General features: G+C 41.2%; 1 protein-coding gene across 2 annotated transcripts in view; it reads left to right on the top strand.

The window, feature by feature from the left end:
- The window catches only part of LOC306849160 (butyrophilin-like protein 3), a 39999-nt gene extending 23947 nt beyond the window's left edge, over nt 1-16052 (top strand). Inside the window, exons 10-13 of one of the 2 annotated variants that reach the window (XM_079384011.1) lie at nt 1999-2040; nt 2244-2348; nt 15249-15293; nt 15399-16052. In XM_079384011.1, the coding sequence (XP_079240137.1) occupies nt 1999-2040; nt 2244-2348; nt 15249-15280 (179 nt within the window). In that variant the 3' untranslated portion in view covers nt 15281-15293; nt 15399-16052. The remainder of the gene's footprint in view (nt 1-1998; nt 2041-2243; nt 2349-15248; nt 15294-15398) is intronic. The other variant, XM_079384012.1, reaches the window with a different exon arrangement.
- The last annotated feature ends 11919 nt before the right edge of the window (nt 16053-27971 follow it).

The following is a 27971-nucleotide window of genomic DNA, read 5'->3' as shown; positions in this document are numbered from 1 at the left end:
ATATGCATGATTTTAATAATTGTTTATAATAATTCTGCAGCTCTGATTCTATTGGACTTGAGTGCAGCCTTTGATACAATATATCATGGGATTCTCCTAAAGCGTTTATCACATTTAGTTGGGATCCGTGGGACGGTTTTAAAGTGGTTCAGGTCTTACCTTGCGAATAGCGTATACTCGGTGAAGTATGGTGACTTTGTTTCATCTACAGCTTCTATTACATGTGGGGTTCCTCAGGGTTCTGTACGCGTTGCCGTTTTAAGACCTGGGACAGTCTTGCACACTTAATTCCTGTTGCGCGCGCGCTCTCAAGTGGCCAAGACCGCATTTGGACAAAGCCTCATCACTTGCAGTCTTTTTTTATTTTTTATTTTGTTCTATGTATTGATTATTTTTGTTTGAATCTCTCAACATTTTACAACAGTAGCAAGGTGATGAATACAAGAAAAAAGAAACTAAATTACAATGTCACTTGCACTCTCATCTACCTGCGACGTCACTTGCATTCGACACGAATCGTGTGCGTTGCCAATGGAGACAAGATGCTGTGGGGGTTAAACGATTAAAACTATTTTAGTACAATAACGAGCAGGGTCTTTAAACAGAGTTTTAATCGTTTAACCCCCACAGCGTCTTGTCTCATTGGCAACGCACACAATTCGTGTCGCAGGTCCTGAAACCCAGGTGAGAGCAAGTGACACTGTAATTTAGTTTCTTTTTTCTTGTCTTTATCACCTTGCTACTGTTGTCAAATGTTGAGAGATTAAAAAAAAAAAAAAATAGAACAAAATAAAAAAAGACTGCAAGTGACGTCACTCGTGGAAGCACAGGTGTCTGAGAGTGCAAGTCTGCAGCCAGACCCTATTGGGGTACATGTTGCCTCTAGGCTCGATTTTTAAGAAATACGGTTTGTTTTCCCATTTGTATGCCAATGATACACAACTTTATCTCCCTTTGAAACATGGAGAGAATTGTGGTTCAAATTTACTGTTGGCATGTCTGGAAGAGGTGAAGAGCTGGATGGCTCACAATTTGGTTCAGTTAAACCAAAGTAAAACAGATATTATGATTTGTGGCCCCACCAGAGGATGCTCAGCCATGGCCAATTATTTAGGTCCTTGGTCAGCCTACAGTCATGACCAAATAAGGAATTTAGGAGTTGTGTTCGATCTAGATTTAAAAATTTGAAAAGCAGATTAATGCTGTGGTTAAGAGTAGTTTTTTCCAGATTAGGTCTCTTGCTCGATTAAAACCTATTTTGTCTATGAAAGATTTAGAAAAGGTTAATGCCTTTACATTGTCTCGTCTGGGCTATTGTAATGTTTTATATGTTGGGTCCTGTCAGACCTCTATTTCACGCTTACAACTAGTACAGAATGCAGCAGCTAGGCTGCTTGTGAGTGCTAAGAAAAGTCAACACATGTCTCCTTATCTTGGCCTCACTCAGATGGCTACCAGTGGGTTTCAGGATAAAATATAAGGTTCTGTTGTATGTGTTCAAGGCAGTGCATGAAATTTCTCCTGCTCATGTGTCTGAGCTGATTACTTTCCTATATAGGTCTTTAATATAAACAAATAAGTTGTTTCTTACTGTACCACTCATTTAAAGCTGAAAGGGGAACAGGCCTTTGCTGCTGCAGGTCCAAGGATTTGGAATAGCCTACCATCTGAGATTAGAGAGATCACATCCATAAATGTTTTCAAAGCTGGGGTTAAAAATTATTTCTTGTCATTAGCTTTCAAGGAGTTGGGCTATTATCTGCGTTTTTATTGGATTGTTTGTGTTTTATGTATTGTATGTACTTGTATGTTGATTGTACAGCACTTTGGTCTGCAGGTGCAGTTGTAAAGTACTTTATAAATAAAAGGAATTAATGAATGTTTATGACATGTACATTTTAATTATTTATATTTGAATTATTTATTCAGTTACCATATGTACCATGTGTAATTTATTTAATGTTGTTTTCTCTTGCCTTTATTCTGAATTTTCTTCAGAACATGAACTTTTACAGAATGAGAACAGGAGAATAAAAGAAGGTGAATTTGTCTTTTAAGTTATAATTTTTTCAAAGTTTTCATCCACAAAATATCTACTTAACAGACACTGTGTATTCATATGCTTTTATTATTTTTAAAAATACAATTTGCTTTATTTGTAGTTGTTGTTCCTCTGTCAGAAATAATTATGCCCTGTTTATTTAATGTTGTCTTCTCTTCCCTTTGTTCTGAATTTTCATCAGAACATGATCGACTACAGAATGAGAAGAGGATAACAAAATATCATAAGCCAGGAAGCCTGCCCGCGCCTCATAGAATTTTAGACGGTGCTCATATGATGTTTGAAGGTAAATGTCAAACTAAGAAGATGAAATACTCCAAGGCACTCATATAGTAAAAATAAAAAGCCTTTAATTAGCTGGGCTAAGTTATTGAAACAGTTAAAAGTGTAGATCTATGCGTTTCGGCTTCACAGCCTTCTTCAGGATACACACTGGCTTTGTCCAAATACCCACACTTGCAGTCTTTGCACTTGACCACTTAAATGACGTATTTCCTGTGTTTGGCCAAAGTGTTCAAGTGAGGATGAAGACCACAAGTGTGTGCCGAACTTTTCATTACCTGATGGGACAGTAGTCCCTATAACATGACATCATTTTAATTTGTGGTGATTCTAATTAAATGATAAAAAGCAGTTGTAAATGTTGTACAAAATAAATATCACCACTACTCATCTTACGTAAAAACCAATAAAACGTAAAAACACTTTTTCTGCCAAATTATTTGTAATATCTAATTATTATTAATATTTAACTTACATTGGAAAGGTTTCCATGACCTCTCGCGAGATCTCGGCAAAAAGTCTCACGATTTATTTCTAGAACATGATGCATAATGCCTCGTATACAGCTCTGGAGCGGTATTCGAGATACTGTGGATTTAGTGTGCGCGAAGGGCAATGCGCTTTGCCGTTTTTAAGACATGGGACAGACTTGCACACTTACTTCCTGTCGCACGTACGTGCTCTCAAGTGGCCGAGATCGCAAGTGTGGGTATTTGGTCAAAGCCACCAATAGTTACTTTTACTTACTTATGTCATTTAGCAGACGCGTTTGTCCAAAGCGACTTACAAATAAGAAAAAGTAACTAAAACTAAAAGTTACAACTCTATAAATACTATATACCCACATATTTAAGAAAAATAAAGAAATTAAATAAAATTGACACATGCATATAACAACATTTCAATAATAAACATATAAATGAAAAAACTTAAATAAAAAGCGATACTTCTATCCCTTGCCGGTGTTCAAACAAGTTCAAACAAGTGTTCTTAAACAATTAGAAAGCAATCAAAGGCAGCTGCTTAATCAATGGGAGTGGCTAGAGCTTTCCTCCTTGTACAAAATATACAAAAAAAAAAAAAAAAAACACAATAATGATACAACAATAAATTATAATGATGTACACACATGTAAAATCTGCATGCATATAACAATACAAATACCAAAAATAATTCCAAGAAAAGTTGACATTAACTCCAGGAGGCTTAAGCCAGGTTCACACTACAGGATTTTTGGCTGGATTTTGCTGAAGCGGACAGATTTCCACAGTCAACAAAACCCCCGGATCGTGACCAAATCGTTGCGGTCGCCGAAGATCGTTAAGTATGAGCAGGTCAGCAATGTGATCCGAACCTGTCTCGAGCTACCACAGACGCCAAGACATTTTCAACCCTGTTTGATATTATGGCCACTGATCTCGTAATGTGAGTCACACAATGACAAGGTGGGACTAATCCAGCCAATTACAGTGCAGATGGTATAAACATGGTCTTATGCATGTTTATGAACAGAAACGAAAAGCCACAAATTAATCAAATCAACTAACTAGAAATCCATTTAACAAATGCATAGATTGTGTATATAATGCCTCGTTTGTACTGGTTAATTACCTCCAACTCTTTCTGCAGTTCTGAGTCCTTAGTCCACGTCTTCCAAGCCATTGTTTCTATATATTCTCTATATTCTCTTTTGTCGTAGTTTCTTCTTTCTTTTGGATAAAATAACTGCACAGACCAATTGAAGGGCCAGTTGATCATCCATGCTTGAAGATATGGCCTATAATTGCTGTAATGTCTTGTGAGAATTTATGTGAGAAAACGTATTTTCGCTGATGGTCAGGAACGCTTCTTCACTTAATGTTTTGTAGTGTGTGCACCTTGTTAGCGTTATGTTGTGTAGTATGGAGGGAGGAGCCATGGAGGAGGGATGGCCGATGGTGGCAGAGCAGGTGGTGGAGGAGCCCGAGGTGGAGACGGAGAGCCAACGAGCCAGGGGGATTCCAAGGATCTGGGGGGCCAGGGTGGAGGAGGCAGGAGCGGGTGGGAGGGTGGGCACTTTCAAGGAGCGGGCACTGGAGAATTGGAAGCCCCCTCAGGGCTGGACAAGGGAACCAAAGACGAAGGAGGGACCAGCGGGGATGACGGAGAGAGGGGAGGGGGCAGTTCAATATCCAGATCAGTCTCCCAGTCAATCAGATTCTCTTCCAAATCCAGCAGCCCCTGATGTATAATCAGCTCACCCTCAGCCGCTCAGTTTTGCGCTGGCTCGTTGATCGCAGCGGGAAATGGCTCTCCATCATCGATGGGCTCGGGCTGATGCTCCGCACTGTGGGGAGATGGTGGGCTGGGCTCTGGGTCAGGAGTGTATCTGGCGAGATCATCCACGGGGCAGATGGTGAGTGGCAATCCGTTTCTCTCCAGAGTCCACTCCACGAAGGCGGCGAAATCCTCTCGAGGACCATCTTCGAACAACAGCGCTCTGCACGCGGTGTTCAGGCTTCCATCATAGAATGTGCAGAGTGCGTCGTCCGGGTAGCTGGTGGCGTTAGCCAACAACAGGAACAGTCTTGTATGGTCCTTGAGAGATCGGTCCTCCTGCTCCAGGATGTGGAATTCGGGCCGGATGAGGGGATCCATAGGGAAACACACAACGAAAACAAAAAACAGTAAACAAAACGGAGGGTAGATGCATAGGTAACGGTCGGTTTTTCTGTCAAGATTCTGAGGGAGTCAAGGAAGCACGGAACGACGAGACGAGGAATTCACAAAACGAGAGTCTTTAATATCCAACAGGGTGACATAGAGCACAAGCAAGGAAGACATTCAAGAACCGACAACACTAACTTCTTCTTCTTGGTTTTTAACGGCGGCTGGCAACCAACGAAAATAGGTGCATTACCGCCACCTTCTGCTCCGGAGTGTGGAACAGATTTTTATATTCTGTTAATCAATCCCGTCTCTCTAATAAAATCATAGAAAGCTTTATTGTTTACTTCACTTGCCCATTTTATTAATACCTTAAAATTTAGATCCTGAATTCTATTTTTGCTTAATTGTTCTATCATTCTTCCTCTTTCTTGCTCATACTTCCTACAATCAATAACTACATGAGGTATTGTTTCTTCAACATTACAATATTCACATAATCCATTTGGATGCTTCCCTGTTATTTTAAGATTGCCATTTAAATTTGAATGCCCTAATAATATTCTGTTAAAGATGACCTCCTCTTTCCTTGACTTTCCTATACACTTTATATTTTGATTTACTTTATTTATTAAACTATAAAGGACTCTACCCTTTTCCCCATTGTTCCACTTAACTTGCCATTCTTTATTCACTTCATTCCAGATTAAAACCTTAATCTCTGATTTACTTAATGGAACTTGTATCTCTATTGTTTCTCTCCGTAATGCTTGCTTTGCTAAATTATCCACTTCTTCATTTCCCTTTATTCCTATATGTGCTGGGACCCAAATAAACCTGACTTATGTATTATTTTGAACAATTCTTGAGTGAATTTGTAGAATACTAAAGAGAATATCTTGGTGACTTGATTTAAAAGATATCAAACTCTTTAAGACTGCAACTGAGTCAGAACAAATTAAAACATTCCCAGGTTTGTGTTCCTCTATCCACTGCAATGCCAACAGCATTCCTATCATTTCTACAGTATAAACTGGCAAATGGTTAGAAGTTCGCTTTACTCCATTGATACCCTGGTGGCCACTGTTTTGGACTAAAAAAGCAGACCCAGTTATTTGACTTTCTGGATCTTTTGATCCATCTGTATACACTTGTATATGCTGAGGGTATTGCTTTCTGGTATATATTAAAAACACAGATGCCAGGTCAGCTTCTCTTTCTGTTTTTTTAACCTCTAACAGATGCAGATCTACTTGAGGCGTTACATATATCCATGGTTCGTTTTCCTGAATAACAACTGTTGGGCTCATCTTAATGTTATTTACTTGTATTTGTTCTGCATATATTTTGCTACTCCACCCAAAGCTTGTTCTACATCCTTCATTCTGCTCCCAACAATTCTGTACCACCAATTTTGTAGGATGATCATCTTTATGCCCCTGGAGATTCGCCCAGTAATTGACCGTTGTGGTGAGTGGGGCGGGGCCGAGAGCCGTGGGAACGGAGCGAGGCCGGTGGAGTTAATGATAATGAGCGACACCTGCGACACTCACCGGTCTCGAGTCCCACGGAGGAGCTCCGGAAGGATAAAAGGAGGAGTGACGACAGTGGAAGACGAGAGAGGACCAGGCCTGGATTTTATTTTGTGTTTGTGTGCGGCAGTCGTTCGTGAGGGGCTGCCGCTGTACTTTTACGTTTGTTTATTTTGATTATTAAATTCTTAAATGTTTGCCGGTTCCCGCCTCCTTCTTCCCGAATCTACGAACTTTGTTACATTGGTGCCGAAACCCGGGAGGAAGGAGGGACACGCTGTCAGAGAGCCCTCGCTGCTGAGGGGTATCGCGGTGCTGAGGAGATCGGGCAGCAGGGAGTAGCGGGAACGGCCGCTGGCTGCCCGAGGCGACGGTGGTGCTGGAGCGATGGAACATCAGGTGGGACGGAAGACTCGCTGCCGTGCTCCTGGGTCGAGGAGGGGGGCTGCCATCCGAGAGGGAGCGGAGGAGTCGGCGCCATTCGCCGAGTGGCCGTAGCCTGCTGCCATCCGCCATGATGGGGAGGAGCAGGGAATGGGGGACTCGCTGCCGGCTGCCCTTGACCGGAGGAGCCATCGCCGTCCGCCAGGAGGCGGAGCGTCGAGCCGTCCACCAAAGAGGTCCAGTACCATCGCATGGCACCGCGAGTGAGAGCCTCTCAGCTGGTTGAGGACCAACCAGCAGTGTGTCCGGGAACCGGACAGAATTTTTTTTTCTCTCTCCCCTCTCTCGTCTCTGTCACTCCTCATCCTTCCGTCTCCTTTTCTCTCGCCTCGTCTGTCCGTACCCCCAGGTACGCCGCGGCCGCCCTAACGGGTCCCCCCCAGGAAGGAGGGGGGGGGAGTAGAGCGCAGTCTCGTGGGTACCCCCCGGCCTGCGAGGGGCGATGGGGGTATGTGGTGAGTGGGGCGGGGCCGAGAGCCGTGGGAACGGAGCGAGGCCGGTGGAGTTAATGATAATGAGCGACACCTGCGACACTCACCGGTCTCGAGTCCCACGGAGGAGCTCCGGAAGGATAAAAGGAGGAGTGACGACAGTGGAAGACGAGAGAGGACCAGGCCTGGATTTTATTTTGTGTTTGTGTGCGGCAGTCGTCCGTGAGGGGCTGCCGCTGTACTTTTACGTTTGTTTATTTTGATTATTAAATTCTTAAATGTTTGCCGGTTCCCGCCTCCTTCTTCCCGAATCTACGAACTTTGTTACAACCGTTAATTGTTTCCTTCTAATTTCTAATGGCATCGCTCCTACCAAGACTTGTAACGCTGGTATAGGTGTAGTCTTTACTGCTCCACAACACTGTCTCATCGCTTGAGCTTGAATTTTATTTAGTTTATCTAACTGGTTTTTTGACGCCGATCCATAAACCCCACAACCATAGTCAAACACTGACCGGATGCTATATAAATTATTTTTAATGAAGAAAAACTTGCCCCTCATTCCACTCACACATCTCATGATGTTTATCACCTTCTGGCATTTCTCTACTATTTTATTTATATGTTCTCCCCAAGTAAGTTTTGCATCAAAATACATACCTAGAAACTTAAATACATTCACCCTTTCCAAAGTTTCCCCATATATCTTCAAACTCACTTCTGGAACGACCCTCTTCCTAGAGAAAATTAGTGTTTTAGTTTTCTCCACTGAGAATTTAAACCCCCAATCATATGCCCATTCTTCCACTTTCCTAATAGTCTCTTGTATCTTCCTATTAATATATAAAATATTCCTTCCTCTCTTCCAGAGAGCTCCATCATCTGCAAACAGAGACTTACCTACCTTTGGTTCTACTTGATTAAACACATCATTGATCATTATGGAAAACAATAGTGGACTTATTACACTCCCTTGAGGAGTACCATTATCTATCTGGAATACATTCGATACTTCATTTCCTATTCTTACCTGGATGCTTCTATTCTCCAAAAAATCTTTTATCCAATTGTATATTTTTCCACCAATATTCATCATTCTTAATTTTATCAATAGCCCCTCTCTCCACATCATATCATAAGCCTTATCAACATCCAAAAATACTGCTATTACTGATTCTTTATTTAACTGTGCTTTTCTAATTTCATTTTCTAAACATATAACAGACTCCATTGTTCCTCTTCCTTTTCTAAAACCACTTTGGTAATTTGACAGTAATCCTATTTTTTCCAGTAAACCAGCCTCCCCAACACACTCGACCCGCTCCAGTTTGCATACCGTCCAAACCGCTCTACGGACGATGCAATTTCCTCCACCCTCCACCTGGCTCTTACCCACCTAGAAAATAAAGACTCCTATGTTAGAATGCTGTTCATTGACTTCAGCTCGGCATTCAACACAATAATCCCACAACAGCTCATAAATAAGCTAAACCTGCTGGGCCTTAACAATTCCCTTTGTAACTGGATCCTGGACTTTCTAACTGGAAGACCTCAGTCAGTCCGTGTCGGCAACAACACCTCGAGCACTACAACACTGAGCACAGGTGCCCCACAAGGCTGTGTGCTTAGCCCACTGCTCTTCACACTGCTGACCCACGACTGCACTGCCAAGTTCAGCTCCAACCACATCATCAAGTTTGCTGATGACACAACAGTGGTAGGTCTCATCAGCAACAATGATGAAATACACTACAGAGAGGAAGTGGCACAGCTGGCTGAATGGTGTGGCACAAACAATCAGTCCCTCAATGTGGGGAAGACAAAGGAGGTTGTGATGGACTTCAGGAGAAACTCCGTTGACCACCCCCCACTGACCATCGACAGCTCGACTGTGGAGAGAGTCAGCAGCACTAAATTCCTGGGGGTGCACATCACAGAGGATCTCACCTGGACCACCAACACCATGTCACTCTCCAAAAAGGCACAACAGCGCCTACACTTTCTCCGCCGGCTGAAAAGAGCAAGTCTCCCTCCAGCCATCCTCACCACATTCTACAGAGGCACCATTGAGAGTGCGCTGACCAGCTGCATCACTGTCTGGTACGGGAACTGCAGTGCTGCTGACCGCAAGACCCTCCAGCGGACAGTGAACACAGCTGCAAAGATCATCGGTGCCCCTCTCCCCTCCATCCTGGACATCTTCCTTACACGATGCTCCAGCAAAACCAACAGCATCGTGAAGGACTCCACCCATCCCTCCCACAGTCTCTTCCAGCTCCTACCATCAGGAAGACGGTACCGGAGCATCAGAGCCCGCTCCACCAGACTGCTCAACAGCTTTTTCCCCCAGGCTGTGAGAGCCCTGAACTCAAACCACCCCGCCCCCCTCTGAAACCCCATGCAAACCCCTACCTCCTGAAACATGGACCACCCCCCACCCCAAACCCCAAACCTTACCACACCAAAGAAAAACTGTATGGAACTTTAATTTTTTTAATTTATTTTATTTTTATTTTTTGTGCAATTCAAAGTGTGCTACACACAGGTGAGTGGGCCTGTACAAACCACCTGTAGTAACACACTCTCCTCTATGTGCACTATGGACACTTTACACTATGGACACTTTACACTATGTGCACTATGGACACTTTACACTATGGACACTTACACTTTACACTATGTGCACTATGGACACTTACACACGCTGCTGCGTGTGCACAATCTCACAAAAGACTCAGGAATATATGTATGTTTACATGCTCATGCACTACAAATCATCCTGCACTGTTCCCCAACCAGCTGCTGACTCAAATGTCTCTCTTTGCACATGTACAGTATTTGTGAAGCATTCGTATAGTTTGTATTTTTTATCTTCTATTTTTAGTTTGTATAGGGTAATATTTATATGAAGCATTCGTATAGTTGTATTTTTTTATCCTTTATTCTTTTAGTTTGTATAGGGTAAATACTTATATACAGTATACTTATAGTTAAATCTGTTTGTAGGTTAGTAGTGTATAGGTTTAGTGTTTTTTACTTCATTGTTGTATGTCTGTATTTATGTAGCACCGTGGTCCTGCGAGACACGACATTTCGTTCCACTGTATGTCCCCACATGTAGCGGAATGACAATAAAGCTCAACTTGACTTGACTTGACTAAATAAGTCAACCTTTCTGTAATAATCCTTTCCATAATTTTACAAATATTCGATGTCAGAGCTATTGGTCTGTAATTAAAGGGTTTTGACGGATCTTTTCCTGGCTTTCTTATTGGTATTATTATTGCTTCTTTCCAAACTTTAGGAAGTCTTCCGTCCTCCCATACTCTATTATATAACTCTAAAAGTTTCCCCAGAGCCCTATCCTTCAGATGTCTCATCATTATATATCCGACCTGATCCTTACTTGGAGATGAACATTTTTTATTTTTATTACAAATAGCTCTCATCAATTCACCTCTGTTGAGTGGGAAGTTAATTGGCTGGTCTTCCATTCCCCTATTCCTTACCAATTCTTCCATATTTCTTCTCTTTGTTATTTCTCTCCTCCTCTTACCTTCCTCACTTAAGTTCCCTGACCCATGTATTTTTGCAAATGTTTTTACTAGCATTGCTGCTTTGTCTTTATCTGTTATACCTATTTCTCCTTCTGACTCCAACACTGGATAATCCCACTCTTTCTTAATACCTTTCATTCTCTTAATCATATTCCACACTTCACCTACTGGAGTTGTTCTTCCAATTCCACTACAAACATCTCGCCAACTTCCTCTTTTAGCTTGCCTGATAGTTTTCCTCACAACTGCTTGAGCTTTTTTGAATAAAATTAGATGATTATAATTATGTGTCCTCTTAAGAAGTTTAAAAGCCTTCTTTCTATCTCTACAGCTTTTCTCGTTATATTTCCTTTGCTTTTTGGAATTGATTCTGATGCTGCCTCTAATATTGCTGCACACACTTTTCCGTTAAAGATGTCAATATCTTGATTTTAATCAATTGCATCCATTTTTTCCTCACACATTTCCTCAAATTTATCCCAATTTGCTTTTTAAAATATCCATTTTCCTCCTCTTTGCGTTACTGCTCTCTCCGTCTCAATATTCAATGTTATAACTATTGGGTAGTGATCACTCCCAATGCTAGATTCCCCCCAAACTTCCCAATTACACTTACTGGCCAGATTACTCGAAACTAGTGTTAAATCCAATACTGACTCCCTTCCCTTACAAACATCTATCCTTGTACCCCTCCCATCATTTAAACATACCAACTCCCTTTCCTCTATTCAACTACTTGACCATTGGCATTAATGTAATTTCCTCCCCATAGGGTATTATATGCATTAAAATCCCCACACCATATCACTCTTTGACTATCTTGACCATGTACTTCCTTTAGCTTCTCTAGCTCCAATTTTTTACATGGATTATAATAATTTATGATAATTATCTCCTGACCTCTACCCCATATCCCCATAGCAATATATTCTTGATCCCTTCCTTTTCCCAGTATTCTATATGATATTTCTTGTCTAATAAATGTTGCACACCCACCACCATTCCCTTCTTCTCTATCACGCCTTACTATACTATACCCTTTTAAAACAAAATCTAAACAATTTTTCATCCAAGTTTCTTGAACACATACTACATCCTGTTTAATACTTAACTCTTCAATAAAATGCTTGAACTTGTTACCATTTGCTATCAGAGATCTTGCATTCCACTGAAATATTGTTATCATCTATGTGTCCAATCTAGTTTCTTGACTTGATCTTATCTGATGTTCATCTCTAACTTCTTCCCAAGTCAAGCATTTCATTCCAAGATGGCGTATTGCTGCTATAACAACTAACTGTGTCTTTTGTGTTTTTGATTCAATCCCAGCTGTACTATTTATAACTCCTGCAATAAATGTTACTAATTTCTTCTTTTCAATCATTATTATCTTTTCATTATTTCTCCTGGAACTTCTTTATTTCCTTCATCTGAAACTCCTGGCTGACCTCTTTGATCTCTAGCTTGTCCTTTAACTTGTTTTGCTGCCTCCGCATAAGTTATCTTCTTCTCCACCCTCCTTTTCTGAATGTCCATCTCTATTTTCATTACTTCACATCCTCTGAATGCTGCACTATGATCCTCCCCACAGTTGCAACACTTTGGTTGTACTCCTTCCTCACACTTGCCGTATTCATGATTTCCTCCACAGCGAGCACATCTACACTGCATACACCTTTTAGCAACATGCCCAAACCTTTGACACTTAAAACAACTCACTGGACCTGGTATATACTCTCTTACAATATAACTCATCACACCCAACATTACTCTTTTAGGAATTTCATTCCCTTGAAAATCTATTACTACTGTTTCAGTGTCTCTTCTGTTTCCATCTGCACCTGATTTTATTCTTCGCGCATTTGCTATAATCCCTCCCTTTAAGTTATCTTTCAACTCTTCCAATCCTATATTGAGAGGAACACCAAAAATGATCCCTTTTCTCCCCTTACTTTTACTTTTATCTCCAACTCTGTTTGTGCTGACAACTTTAATCCCTCCTACCTCTTTTAATTTGAGAGCCTTATTTGCTTGTTCTTCTTTATTACATCCAACTAGCAAATTTCCATCAGAAAGAACTTTAGCGAACTCAATATTTCCTATATCTCTATTTATTATCTTGGTCAATTTTAATGGATTAATTTTGCTTACCCCAATCTGATCTCCAAACCTAACAATGCATATTATGCTCTCTCTACTCTTATCATCAGACTCTTCTACATCGCTCCTCTTCTTTCGTTTTTCTTCTTTCCATCCATTTCCTAAAGATTTATCACTTTCCTCTTCGCTTCCTACTCCCATACTCCCTTCACTATCCCCCCACTCAATCCTCTCTGTTCCATTCACGGAGCAGTCGTGCCTCACCGCCGATCCTTTCCGATTTCTCACTGAAGTTTCCGCCATTTCCTATCCAAACGAGCTCCCCACGGACCGACAACACTAACTGAAAGGACTAGGGCTTTTAAACACAGGACAATCAGGGAAGAACGAGACACACCTGGAATCAAATTAAACACAATCAACATTCAAGATTTTTATTTGTCACATACACATGAGGAAGAAACTGGGTCACAAAACACACACAGACAGGTCCATAATCCTGACACACTTTACCAGAAATCACATAAGTAAAATTATTCGTTCTCACTATGTTGTCACAATGTTTACAACTTCCACACCTAAAATTACCGGTTAGAGAACCAAGCCATGTTTTCTTTTCAAGGGCCAGAAGATGACTACGTACCACCTTATTTCTAATAGTTGGCAGATGCCTATATAACTAATCAATGGTTTTTCTGGAAAAATTGTCCCCAAAGTACTTTCACTTTCTATGATGTCCCAGTTATAACTTATAATATGTTTAATTTGTGTAGCCTCACGACGATAAGTTGTCAAAAAAGAAACCCGATTAAAATTAGTATTGGAATGTTGTTGCGCTTTAGTCTTCTTACTCAGTAATTGTTTCCTATTCATAGATTTAACTCTCTCTGTGGCTCTTTTTATAACTTTTGGATCATATCCTCTCTATCGAAATCTACAAGTCATATCCTGTAATTGAAATTCAAAATCATTTTCTGAATCACAAATACGTTTCAATCTTTGGAACTGACCATGTGGAATATTCTCAGACAACCAAAGTGGATGAAAACTATTAGCTCTAAGAGTGGTATTTCGATCCATTAGTTTCCTAAAAATTGAAGTATGTAATCACCATTAACATCCTTAGTTATTTTTAAATCCAGATGATTAATTACTCCAGGCTCAATTTCAAATTGCGATTTATGCTATTAATATATTCATGAAACAAGTATAATTCAGACTCCAAACCGGACCAAAACAACAAGACATCATCTCTCTCTCTCTCTCTCTCTCTCTATCTATCTTTCTTCCCACAATCCCAAAAATAGGTTGCCAAAATTTCGGAGCAAAACAAGCACCCATAGCTGTACCTTTTAATTGGTTATAAAAAATATCTTGAAACAAAAACACATTGTTCTTAAATGTCCACTCTATCAATTCTACAATGAAAAGAGAAGGTGGCAAACTTTCAGGAAGTCTATCACTCAGATAATATTTTACGGCCCTTTGCATGACCAATGTTAGTATACAACAATTTAATGTCCAAAGTTACCAACAGCGATTCACCCACATTTGTATATCACTGATCTTATTCAGCACATGAGTACTATCTTGAAAATAAGAGGGAAACTACTACATAAACTTTTATTTAAAAAAAAGTCAACATACTGTGTGATGCTGGCTCTGTCAACGATGGATTTCCACAGATTATGGGCCCTCTCTAAATTCTTGTGTATCTTTGGCAGTATATAGAAAGATGGAATACGAGGTTTTTACAGAGTAGAATATCAGGTAACACTTTATAATAACGTCCAGTTATAAGTCATTTATAAGTGATTAGTTAATGATTAACTAATCATTTACAAAACATTCATAAGCGATTAATAAGTGATATGCTAACAATTTGTGTATGTTTTGTTAATTAATTTAAAAGTGATCTGTCAAAGTCCTTTCACATGAACACTGATTTGCAGAACACTGCGCTGACTTCACATGAACATCTGTTGTAGAACAGAATGCTGTGACTTCCCATGAACATCTAGCTACTATAGTTGCAGAACACAACCCTCTGACTTTGCTCAATTACTGAACAAAGCCCAAAAGGTTTTTTATGAGGGTGGCCACATGGGGATTCACAGTTTAAACCTTTTTATGTATTGTTTCCCTGTCTTTTTGGATATTACCTTCACCTATTTGGCCTTTGTTCCTCTCTCAGGGTTCAAGAAAATAATGTTCCTAAACAAATGAGATATTAGGCTTGGTAAGTCAAGATTAATTGTACTTAAGACTATTGTAAGATGTTTATAGATGTCTCAAGATAATGACCTCTGTGTTTTATAATTATGAGAGAATGATCTAATTTCAGATTACCCCAACACCTGTGAAGGACCGACACCAAACCCGTGAGGACAAAAAATTATGCTAACTCTGAATCAACGTACAAAACTGCCAAATTTTCCTTTTATAATTCATCACAACATGTAAATAATGATTTAATGTGTTTCAGATTAACTGAACACATGACGTTAACTAACTGCATGATTTGTATTATCTTAGAACTGTACATTTCTTCCGTATAAATATTACTTCCTCTGATAACAGATTACTATAAATTGTAACACAGAAAACGCATTTTGTAAAGCTGCTTTGAAACAATATGCATTGTTAAAGCACTATACAAATAAACAAGATTTGAATTGAATATAGTTTGATAATTCAAGTTTAATAGGAAGAACTGTCAATAACAGAACAAATACAGCTGACAGTGCATTGTTAAATTTGCTGAAACCTAAGGACATCATTGGGAGAGGGGTTCATGGTGCATTGACAGTTCTCTTCTTCCTGTTAAATTTGACTGCAGCGTGCAGAGAAAACTGACTAAACACTCAAACATTGTTGCACCAGCCATGTGTAGAGCTCTAAGCAGTGACATGTTCAGTCTGAAATGTCCTATTCCTTAACAAAGCTGTGTTTTGAGATGCCTCTGTGTTTAAAAGAAATAAAGAGAGAGTTGGAGTGGAAGTTAAAGAGAGAGAATTATACTCTATTCATGAACATGCAGTGAGATAATACATTCAGTCTAAACTCAATTGAATGCACATGTCAGCTTAAACATCAATTCATGATCAAAATAAACAATTGTAATTATAAAGTTGCTATAGGAACAAGAGAGAGCTACTAAGTTAGAGCACAGCTTATAGTAAATGACCATTTCTGAACAGAGCTGGGAAGAGGGGCACAATATCGAAACAATATTTACCTTTCAACAAACTCCAGGGTCCTTGAGGATTCATCTTCGTACTGTAAGTTGAAGACGCAGTAGGTGGCGAAAACTGCAGCCAACCCTGTCATGAAGCTTTGGTGGACACCTTCACAGATGACATGGTTTTCGATGCTGAACATCCATCCTCCAATTGTGGCTTCATCACCAGCAACGGATACAGACAACAATTATAGTTAATTGTTTTTCTATAACTTGGGATGGCTAAAACAACACTAATGAGCTAAACCCATGGGAGAGCCTTACTTACACTTACACAGCAGTATCTGTCGTGGAGTGGCAGGGACGGCTCAACATCTGCTGCAGTGGCAGACATCTGTAGAACACAGACAATGGTATACAAATTATGAATGAAATTGTGTGACCAGTCATAATAACAAATAATAATAAACAAAACATACATCAGCATGGAGTATCAGTCCCTCTATTCTATTCTATAACCACTTACATAAGATATAACATTTTGTAAATACTACCACAGGGTAACAATGACAGTAACTGCAGTCAAGCCAGCCGTGGTTCAGAAAAACACAGTCAAGCCAGCCGCAATCGAAATTAGTGTGCGTGATGATTGCGGTAATTGCAGGAACAATACAGAGTATGCGCTTTCAGAGCGCTTTTCATTTAGGCAATTGAGATATAATATGACATTTCTCAAGATTTTTTTCTTCTGCTTTAATATCTGTGTTATTTATTGGTGTCTTTGACAGTGGTGTGTTACTATATTTTTCTACCTTTCAAATCATTCGTAGAAGAATAACTATTTAGAGGGCTTGCCATGAACAGCTAAATTTAGAGGGCTATAAAGACCCAATTTCTAATAAGTAGATCAGTTGGTTTATGGGATGATCAGTTGGTTTATGGGATGTCCCATAAAATATGCACAACTCATATCAAACCATTTTACTGCAGCATTTTTTACAAATGGGACATTATTCTATTTCAGAGGCCTACAAAGACCTCATTTCTAATAAGTAGAAGAAAAAAAAAACGTTTCGGTTACATATGGTAACCCTCGTTCCCTGATGGAGGGAATGGAGATGTTGTGTCAATTGTACAACACTAGGGGTCGCTCTTAGGAGCCCAAACACCTCTGACATCTTTGAGAAAAGGCCAATGAAATTGGGTGTGCAGAATTTGCATAGCTGACCACATCCCAGACATCCGGGTATAAATAGGCCAACGTGGCATCTGCTCACTCGTTCTGTTCTGAGGTATCGAGAAGCATCTCAACCCACTCAGAGGCAATTCGGAGTTGTGGCATGATGGACACAACATCTCCATTCCCTCCATCATGGAATGAGGGTTACCATACATAACCGAGATGTTCCCTTTCTGTCATTCACTCCGACGTTGTGTCAAGTGTACAACACTAGGGGTCCCTACACTAATCTCCACAACTGCCGAACTGCATCACAAGTCCAGATGTTGGCGCAGATGTTAGCAAGCCAATGTGTCACAACCAAATGCAACCCCCCTCCTCATAACCTTCCAATGCCCAAGACTTAAGACCTCACTCTCCAACATCCAGGAGAACCACCATAGAGGCAGAGGTGCCCTCAGCCAGAGCCTTTTCCCATAGTAATACTCACCATAATATAATAGCTGAAAAGTCTTGGTAGTAACGTTGGGACAGTGACTATTCCCCCTAGGGGAAAAGGCACTACAGAGATCACATCCTAACCGATGGGGAGGTAACGTGAAGATCCACCTATGGACTTACAGAGGAAGTACCACATAGTGAAGGTACTGGGGTGGGCTATGCGTAAGGGGAGATCTACCAAGACCCAGAACCTATCGACAGAATGTCTGTCTAGGGGAACACTGAGCCTCAGGGGCAATACAGTGGAGAATACACACATGGGGCCTCAAGAGGAGCCACTACATGTGGAGCACTAACCCAATACAAGAGTTCACTCGAGGGAACCTACCTCGTAATGAGTTCTAATAGTGAGTTCCTCCGTCAAACTTCACTAAGAAAAAGTGCTTATGTGATGGAAGGGTAGTCCAGAGTTCATGAAAGGAACCTGAGCTGGACTGAATAAGCACATAATTGCCCAGGAGGGAGTAGTGCTGGTAGCAAGCTCTACACCCTGCCAGTTTCCTGAGTCAAAGAACTGACGTTCAGAAGTCTAGAAGAAACTGGTTCCATTATAAAATCTAGCAAATGTATTAGGTGTAGCCCAACCTGCAGCTTTACAGATATCTGCTAGAGAGGCCCCGTTCGCCAGGGCTGCTGATGCAGCCATGCCCCTGGTAGAGTGAACCCTCTCTCCCAGTGGGCAAGGTAGGCCTCTGGCCTGATAGACTGTTAGGATAGCATCCAAAATCCAGTGGGAGATCCTTTGTCTGGAGACAACATTCCCCTTCTTCTGTCCTCCAAAGCAGATAAAGAACTGTTCAGAACGTCTTAAACTCTGAGTGTGATCTAGGTATGCGCGTAGGGCTCACACTGGGCACAACAGGGACATGTTGGGGTCCCCTTCTTGGAAGGGGATAGCTTGCAATGTTACCACCTGGTCCCTGAAAGCAGTGGTATGAACCTTGGGCACATATCCAGGCAGAGGTCTCAGGACAACGTGAGAGTCTGCCAGCCTGAACTCGAGGCATGATTTGTTAACGGAGAGGGCCGTCTGGAGGGCCGTCTTCATAGAGAGGGCACTGAACTCCACTGACTGAAGGGTCTCAAACTGATCTCTCTGTAAGGCCTGCAAGACCACAGTGAGATCCCAAGATGGAATGAGATGTGGCCACGGGGGTTCAATTGGTTCCCAACAATCTGCCTCCCACAGTGTCGTGGTTAGCCACAATCCATGTACACCTTAAGTATAGAAGCAGACAGGCTCCTGTTCAGGCTTCCTTGGGGGAAGGAGAGCACAGATCCGATGCCACATCTCCGAGGGTCCTTCCCCTGGGAAGAAAACCAATTCATGGTTCAATTCATTCAAACGCGCCACTTCAGGTCGTACAGCCACCTCGTCGAGGGGGCTCTGGCCTGAGTAATGGTATTCACCACTTCTGGTGAAAGGTCTCTGAATTCCTTCTGGTCATTCCAGGTTCCAGAGGTCTGGGCACGGATGCCAAATTGTGCCCTTCCCCTGAGAAAGGAGGTCCTTCCTCAGGGGAATTTGCCAGGGCAGAACTGATGCCGTGAGCACGAGCTCTGAGAACCAAATCCTGTTGGGCCAATAAGGGGCCACAAGCAGGAGCTGTTCTCCGTCTTCCCTGACTTTGCACAATGTTCGTGCTATGAGGCTCACTGGGGGAAATGCATACTTGAATAGGCAACTGGTCCAGCTGTGAGCCAGTGCATCCGTGCCGAGGGGAGCCTTGGACAGAGAGTACCATAACTGGCAATGGGTTGATTCTGACGAAGCAAACAGGTCCACTTGTGCCTGGCCGAACCGACTCCAAATCAGCTGAACCGTTTGAGGGTGAAGCCATCACTCGCCCCTGAGCGAGACCTGTCGCAAGAGGAGATCCACTAGACGATTGAGGTCTCCCGGGATATAAGTGGCATGCAGAGACCTGAGTCTGTGCTGGCTCCAAAGTAAGAGATGGTGGGCGAGTTGTGACATGCGATGGTAGTGAACACCACCCTGGTGGTTGATATGTGCAACTGTCGCTGTGTTGTCCATCTGGTCCAACACGTGCCTGCCTTGGATCAAGGGTTGAAACCTTCTCAAGGCCAAAAGCACTGTGAACAACTCCAGGCAATTGATATGCCAATGCAGCCGAGGGCCTGTCCAGACCCCTGATGCGGCGCCCCAGCCTGTCTTGGAAACATCTGTTGTAACAACAATGCATCTGGACACTTGTTCTAAGGACACTCCTGCCTGTAGAAAAAAAATGTCCTCCCAAGGACTGAAGGTACGGTGACACAAATGTGTGATGTTCACATGGTGTGAGCCATTACGCCATGCCCATCTCAGGACTCGGGTACGAAGCCAGTGCTGAAGCAGTCTCATATGCATCAGTCCCAGCGGCGTAACCGCGGCTGAGGATGCCATATGCCTCAGGAGCCTCTGAAAGTTTTTGAGAGGAACCGCTGTTCTCTGCTTGAGAGCCCTCAAGCATTTCAGCTCCAACTGAGCTTGATCCTGAGAGAGTCGTGTAGTCATCGTAACCGAGTCCAATTCTACACCGAGAAACGAGATACTCTGCACAGGGGAGAATTTGCACTTTTCCCAGTTGACCCAAAGTCCCAATCAGGCTAGGTGGTCGAGGACCATGTCCCTGTGTGCGCAAATCAATTCTCGCGAGTGAGCTAGGATCAGCCAGTCGTCGAGGTAATTGAGATTGAGAATGCCCACTTCCCTGAGAGGGGCAAGGGCAGCCTCCACAATCTTCGTAAAGATACGTGGAGACAGGGACAGCCCGAAGGGAAGAACTTTGTACTGATATGCCCGTCCTTCGAAGGCAAACCAAAGAAACACCCTGTGCCTTGGTAGGATTGAGACATGAAAGCACGCATCCTTCAGGTCTATTGCCACAAACCAATCCTGATCTCTGACACATGTTAATATGTGCTTGAGGGTTAACATTCTGAATGGAAGCTCGTGAAGGGCCCGGTTCAGAGTCCTCAAATCCAGGACTGGTCTGAGCCCCCCACTCTTCTTTGGTACAATGAAATATGGGCTATCCATAGGTACAGGGCCTGAAATTAACACCCGACCACGCGCCAAATGCGGGTGCATTTTGCAATTGGCGGGTAAAACTGTCAATCTACCTGCCACATTGGCGGGTAGCCAATGAGAATTGAGTGATTCATTAGTTGTTGTTTTTTTTTTGTTTTTTTAAGTCCGCCATTTCGTTGGATTTTAGCCCAAAATGTGGACATTACTGGGGTAAAGAGGCCAGCTGAAACGAACAACCAACAAAAAGATGAGGATGAGTCAAAGAAAAGTAAAAGACGACGTTTTAATACAAAGTGGACAATTGGCGACAACGACAAGGTTCGTGATTGGCTGGTTTATGATCGCAGTACAGACGAAATGTACTGCAGTGACTGCCGTATGTATGGCTCAGAGAAAGCGAAGTCAAATCCTTTTGTAATCGGGACTAAAAACTTAAAATTAGAAGCAATTAAGGACCACGAGTCATCAAAAAGCCACCTACACACAATAAGTTGCAAAATATCAAAGACTGCGCTTCCGGAGGAGACCGCTGCGGTCAAGGCACTGACGTCCATGAAAGCAGCGCAGTTTGAGAAGATGCGACTCCTGTTTCGGAACGTTCACGCGATCGGCAAGAAGATGAGGCCCTTCTCTGACTACGTTTGGATGTGCGAGTAAGTATTAAACTGTTGGTGAGATGGGATGAGATGAGATAAAGCAAAGCTGACGTTGGTTACGATACAATGACAGTTACACAGATGTGTGCGCGTGTGTATGTTGGGAGTTGGGAACCAGTGAGAAAATGTCCGGTACCCGGTAACTTTACCAGTAATATTAATTTAGTTCTGTTTAACGGTTCCTGAAGGCTGTAATTAACAGTTGCCAGGAACTGTCTACTGACTAAATCAGCCCATGGGTACACAAGTTTATAAATCATACAGAATGAGTTTTTTTGGAAATGTAAAAATGCAGAACGTTTTCTGTGATGGGTAGGTTTAGGGGTAGGGTTAGTGTAAGGATATAGAATATATCGTTTGTACAGTATAAAAACCATTAAGTCTATGGAGAGTCCCCACAACGATAGTGAACCAGATGTGTGTGTGTGTGTGTGTGTGTGTGTGTGTGTGTGTGCATGTTTATGTGGTTTATGAGGACACAAATTTGTATAATGACATGGGTATGACAGAGGTATTACAATATGAAGGTGGTTTATGAGGACACTGCCTATGTCCCCGTAATTCAAAAGGCTTAAAAAACATACTAAATGGTGTTTTTTTGAAAATCTAAAAATGCACAAAGTCTCTTGTGAGGGCTAAGTTTAGGTGTAGGGTTGGTGTAGGGCAATAGCACACACAGTTTGTTCAGTATAAAAACCATTACGCCTATGGAGAGTCCCCATAAACCACAAAAACCAACGTGTGTGTGTGTGTGTGTGTGTGTGTGTGTGTGTGTGTGTGTGTGTGTGTGTGTATACGTGCGTGCATGCGCTGGCATGCATGTGTTATCAAGCTAACTGTGAATTGTCAATGTTTCTGTAGGGTGGATGAACAGAAAGGGTTAGCTGTAGGGAAGACATACAGAAATGCAAACCAAACCCAAGTCTTCATGCACTACATAGCAGAGGTTGAAAGGAGGAAGGTAAAGGAGGAGATATCTGCCACCAAGTTCATCTCCGTAATGGCAGATGGATCCACAGACAGTAGTGTAATGGAAGAAGAGTTGGTCTACACTAGAATGAGCAGAGCAGGAAAAGTCAAGGTGCAGTTTGTGGGGATCCAGGCATTGAAAAAGGCAGATGCAGCACATATAACAGATGCAATATGCTCCCAGATGTCTGCAGTCAGTGGTGGTGAGGAGGAATGGAAGGAAAAGCTAGTTGCTTGTGGGACAGATGGAGGGTTTAAAGGGATTGTTCAGCACCTTGACCAGGTAAGTAGTAGCTTATAGGTATTGTTGTATATTATTTATCTGTCAACATTTTGATTTAACGTCAAATGCAGTTCTTCCATTTCCAGTTTAATTAATTTTGTTCTTTTTTTCTAAAGATGCAGTCACCAGACGATGAAGGGGTAAATGCTGCTCAACAGAGCAAGGCACGAGGGTTCTACAAGCTGGTGACAGATGGAGATGCACTTAAGTTCAGCAGTTTCCTGCATGATATGTTGACTCATCTTAGCAACCTGTCAGTGAAATTGCAGCAGTCATGTTTAACAGTAGCTGACGTCCACAGTTGCCTAACCTCCACTCAGGCTGTGATCCTCAAATACAAATACAGGTAATATAATTATATTATAATTATATTATAATTATATGATTTAAAAATTATATTGATTACTGTTCATAGTTTAAAAAGAGTTATTAATCTTTGCTTCAGCTTAAAAAGTGGTTTTCTCATTCCTAAAACCTAGTCCAATTGTACCTCCTAATATGTGACCTCCCTCTTGTCATGACTCTGTCTTGACACACATGTATTAAATTAATTTATTCTGATAAAGGCAAAACGCTCTTTACTCACACAGCATGTATCCAATGAACCACTCATTGTGATTGTATTGTAATGATTAAAACTGTAAAGTCTTGATGTACAAATTCTTTTGAAAAAGTAAACTAAAACTTAAAACTTTGACTACAGACCTGGACCGATGCTGAGGAAGGTGTTGGATTCCAACACTTACATGGGTGTTAACCTGAGACATAGTGACACCAGTCACATGATGGCTAACAAAGACAAACTTCTGGACAAGCTGTCCGACAGTATGGACAACAGATTTGGGGATGTGGGGTCTGGAATCCTGAGCGATACAAAGATAGTGAGCTTCCAACAATGGCCTGATCCAGAAAACAGTGCAGGTTAGCATCTCAAAGCAACTTGCGATAACTTAATGTACATTTTTTTCCTAATGCCAGAGAGCAGCATGATTTTCTGTTATTAAAGAACAGAACTTTAAAAATGGTCAATGTTAAACTCAAAACAACATACACTTCTACTACAAACTTTTAAAATAATCTTTTTATATCATTTCAGACTTTGGTGATTCAGAAGTGGACAGGCTCACAAGTCACTTCAAGCCGATATTGATCTCTTCTGGAGTTGATGTGGATTTGATTGCAGACCAGTGGACCATCATCAAGTCCTGCCTCTACAAGGAGCCACAGACACTGGAGAAAATCACCTGGGCTGAAGTTAACAGGATGCTGAGGGAGACATGCCCTGACTTCCTGGACCTTGTGGATCTGGTGTTATGCATGCCTGCATCAACAGCAGACTGTGAGCGTGGGTTTAATGTAATGAAGATGGTGAAGTCTGATTGGCGGTCCAGTCTCAAATGTGAGACACTGTCTGACCTGCTCTTTGTCCATCTGTCCTCCCCCTCAATCAAAGACTTTGACCCTAGCACAGCAGTTGAGATGTGGCATGCCAGCAGCATACGGTCAAGGAGACCAGACCTCATGGAAGATGCAGCAGAGGTGGAGGAAGAGGAGTGCATCTGCTCCTTTTTTGTGGACTCAGATTAGCAACAGTCAGTATATATGACTATGACATATGACTATGTCTGTGACACAGCAAATCAATGAATAAAAAGATTTTAAAAAAAAATAGTCTAAGAGTTATTATTACTTATAATGATTTCGTTAATAACTTGACAGCACTTAAATGTGTATTCTTACAAGTTAAAGAATAATGTTTGTGTGATTTCTATTTTTCACCTTTATGAGGCAAAAAAACAACAAAAAAAAACTGGCTGGTAAAAAGGTACTGTGGCAGGTGGTCAAAAAAGTTAACTTCAGGCCCTGCATAGGTACCATGTGACGTCAGTGTGTTTTATCGCCGCCATTTTTGTCTGGTCACAGCTGCGCGGCCTGTTTAAGGCTATGCTTACAGCAGCCAGAGAAAGATTACCGAAACACTCACAGAAGGACATCGAACTCCAGATTGTGCAGTCAGCACTTTGTCTCCGGTAAGCCCAATTATAACTTTGGGCTTACCTTATCTTTTAGCTCCCCTTTTCAGAAAAATGCTTAAAAACACTTAAACATAGTTCACGTCAGTTGCTATATAATTAACGTTAGCAGTGACATCATTCAAACATACCATGATCTTATTTGCATTATGCTAATGTTAGCTAAATTATCATTAAAGGGGTCCCATTATGCTTTTTTCACTTTTTGCATTTTAGTCAGTGTGTATTGTGTATGTTTGGGCATCAAATGATCTACAAAGTTACAAATTTCAATCCAACGGGAGATATTTCGTATTAAAAAAATCCCTTTTCAAGAACTACAACAAACGGCTCGTTTGGACTACAAAGTTGTTTTCCTGTATTTGTGACATCACAAATTGTAAATCCCACCTAAGGTTGGGGGGTGGGGAGAATGCTTGGTTAAGCACTGCACGTTTCAAAATCGAAACCCAGTGCGTGTGTTTTTATATCACTGTATTTCTGATGGAAACCAACTGTTTTCAGAAAATTTTGGATGTCATTTTCATTTAATCTTGTATGTAATGTCTGATAAAGCAGCGTTTGTGAGAAGAGCTCTGTTTTGTGTACAGCGTTACCGATATTTATTGTGCTCAGAGCAACCATTTGCATGTTTCATGAACATTATGAAATGAAATCATGTTTTGAAGGCAAAAAAGGTCAATATTTTCAGATCTGCCAGGTGTTCTAATAATTTTGGCCACCACTGTATATGCATTATAGATTAAAAAGAGAGAAACATGTCTGAGAGAAAAAGATTAAAGTTAAATTACCTTGCTCGGGCAGGTCAACATCTTGTTGTCAGTTGTCAAAATTGTCAAATGTCATTTTTTGTTCAGATCAAATGTTTTGACATTGCATGTCACAATTGTAAACTTAAACTGTGAACCTTTAAAGTAGAGTCTATAAATACATATTTTTTAATCTTTTTATAAAATACATTTTATACATACATTTAACTAAAGAATCATGCAAGCACTTGAATATTTCCCCCTTTACTTGAACTGCACAAAAAGTGGTTCAATAATGTTGAATGTTATAGGGACTTATTATTGCAAATGCTGATCCCAGTGTATTCTGCAGTGTGTTCTGGTTAAACCAGTGTTCGAACTATACCGTGGACTTTGGGGGAGACCACTTTTTTTTTTTTTTTTTTTACGGGGGTGGGGGGGGGGGGGGGTCATGTCAGATGTCAGACAGCTTATCAGAATTACCTTCTTTTTTTCCCCTTATCCTAAAAAAGTTTATATACTACTGTTTCGGCTATTAAAATAGTTCAGTTTTGTGTGTAATGGCAAAATTATTATATTTCGTTTTGTTTTTTTATTAAGTTCATTTAGAAAAACGTTGGGAGCATTTTTGTTCGTTAAATAGCCTATAAGTTTTTTTTTTTTTAAAGTCACGACCAAGCGGCCAGCTGCATGAGCTGATCATAGCCTATGTTTGATCAATTTAGCCTTCTCGTATCATCACGACTTGCCTAAAATAAAATCTATAGATATACTAAAAAAGTTCAAGTATATAACAATGTTTAAACGTTAAACCTGCGCTATAATAATAATGTGCGCTAGCCTAAAGCCCCTTTCACACTGCATGTTGGTCCCGGAACATTGCCGGAAAATTGCCAGAGTGCCTTCTGTGTGAACGCAACCATGACCCGGGATTGATTCCGGGACCAATCCCGGGTTGGGGACCTAGTAACATTGCCGGGTTCAGTCCCGGAACGAGCGCTGTGTGAACAAAAGCCGGATAAATGCCGTAAAGGCTGATGATGCGCGTTATCATGCGACTCTTTCACCAGGTGTTTTGAAGGCAGATCAACATTTACACAACGAAAAATGTGTAAACTGGAATGAAGCAGCGATCGAAGCCCCTCACTATCCGCGCTGAAGCTGAAATCGTTCGAATAATACATCATTCGGACCTGTAAAGGGTCTACTTGTATTTGTGTACACTCACAATACCAACAAAAGGTAGTTCTTTTATAAAACAAAGAAAACATGATGCGCTTTCTGGCGTCTTGAACAGGAGCGCTTCAGCTGAGCGAATACATGCCTCACAGACATAAATATATCTATAGAAAGCTTTAAATTATTACTTAACGAAATAAAAAAAATTAAAACAAAATTAAAACTTTTATTATAATCTTAATCATAATCAATAAAGGACCATGCTCAAATGCATTTTACCAAGCTACAGTTGAGGCACTGAAAAATGAGTGTACACAACTTAGAGCTGAGGTTCATGGTCTAAAGGGCAAAGTCGATGAGCTGTCATTAAATGAAGAGGCCTTTAAAGGAAACAATAACATGGTACAGGAACTCACAGGCCTTCCAAGCTATGCAAAATTAATGGTTGTCTTTACTTTCCTGTCAGAATTTCTGAAAGGTAGTCCAAGACTGAATCCCTTTCATAGCAAAAATCATACAAGATTCATGGCAGTTGTTTAGTTTTGAGTTCATATCCTGACCGCTAGATATCAGTCTTCATCTCTGAACTTAAACAGTGACAGGAAATACTAGCATCAGGGCACTCCACTAATGTTAGCGTTAATATAGTTCGCTGCCAGTAATGGAGGATGATAGAATTGTTCCAGCTCCAGCATTTCTCTCTAAAGGCACGTCTAATGAGGAGACGGCGAGTCAGGATCAGCAACTTCATCCTTGCGACACAGACTCAGAAAACATTAGTTTATTAGTAAATAATTCAAATATCTCCTTACTATTTCCCGCAGACACATTCATGGTTATGTTTGCTGGGGTTTTAGAACTATTCAGCTGCGCTGAAGTCACTTGAGCTCGCTGCTGCTGCTGCTGCGGGACATATGACATATGCTGCTGGTGGCTATATGATGCTAATTGCAGAATGGATTTCAAGGACTGTGCGCGCAGATTTACGGCCAATGTTCAATGCAATGTTTATATTTTTCCTACGAATCTTTGAGTTAACATGCACTAAACATGAGTGGAATGAATTTGCACCGCAGCGCCCCACATATTGATGCTCATGACAAGAATAGCATGTATAGTTATCTTTATTGAAGTGAATTAGGTTTAAATCCC

Source organism: Barbus barbus (genome assembly GCF_936440315.1).
Source record: "Barbus barbus genome assembly, chromosome: 3".
NCBI lineage: Eukaryota > Metazoa > Chordata > Actinopteri > Cypriniformes > Cyprinidae > Barbus > Barbus barbus.
The sequence above is the reverse complement of the archived record's forward strand: the minus strand, read 5'-3'. Positions and strand labels throughout refer to the sequence as shown.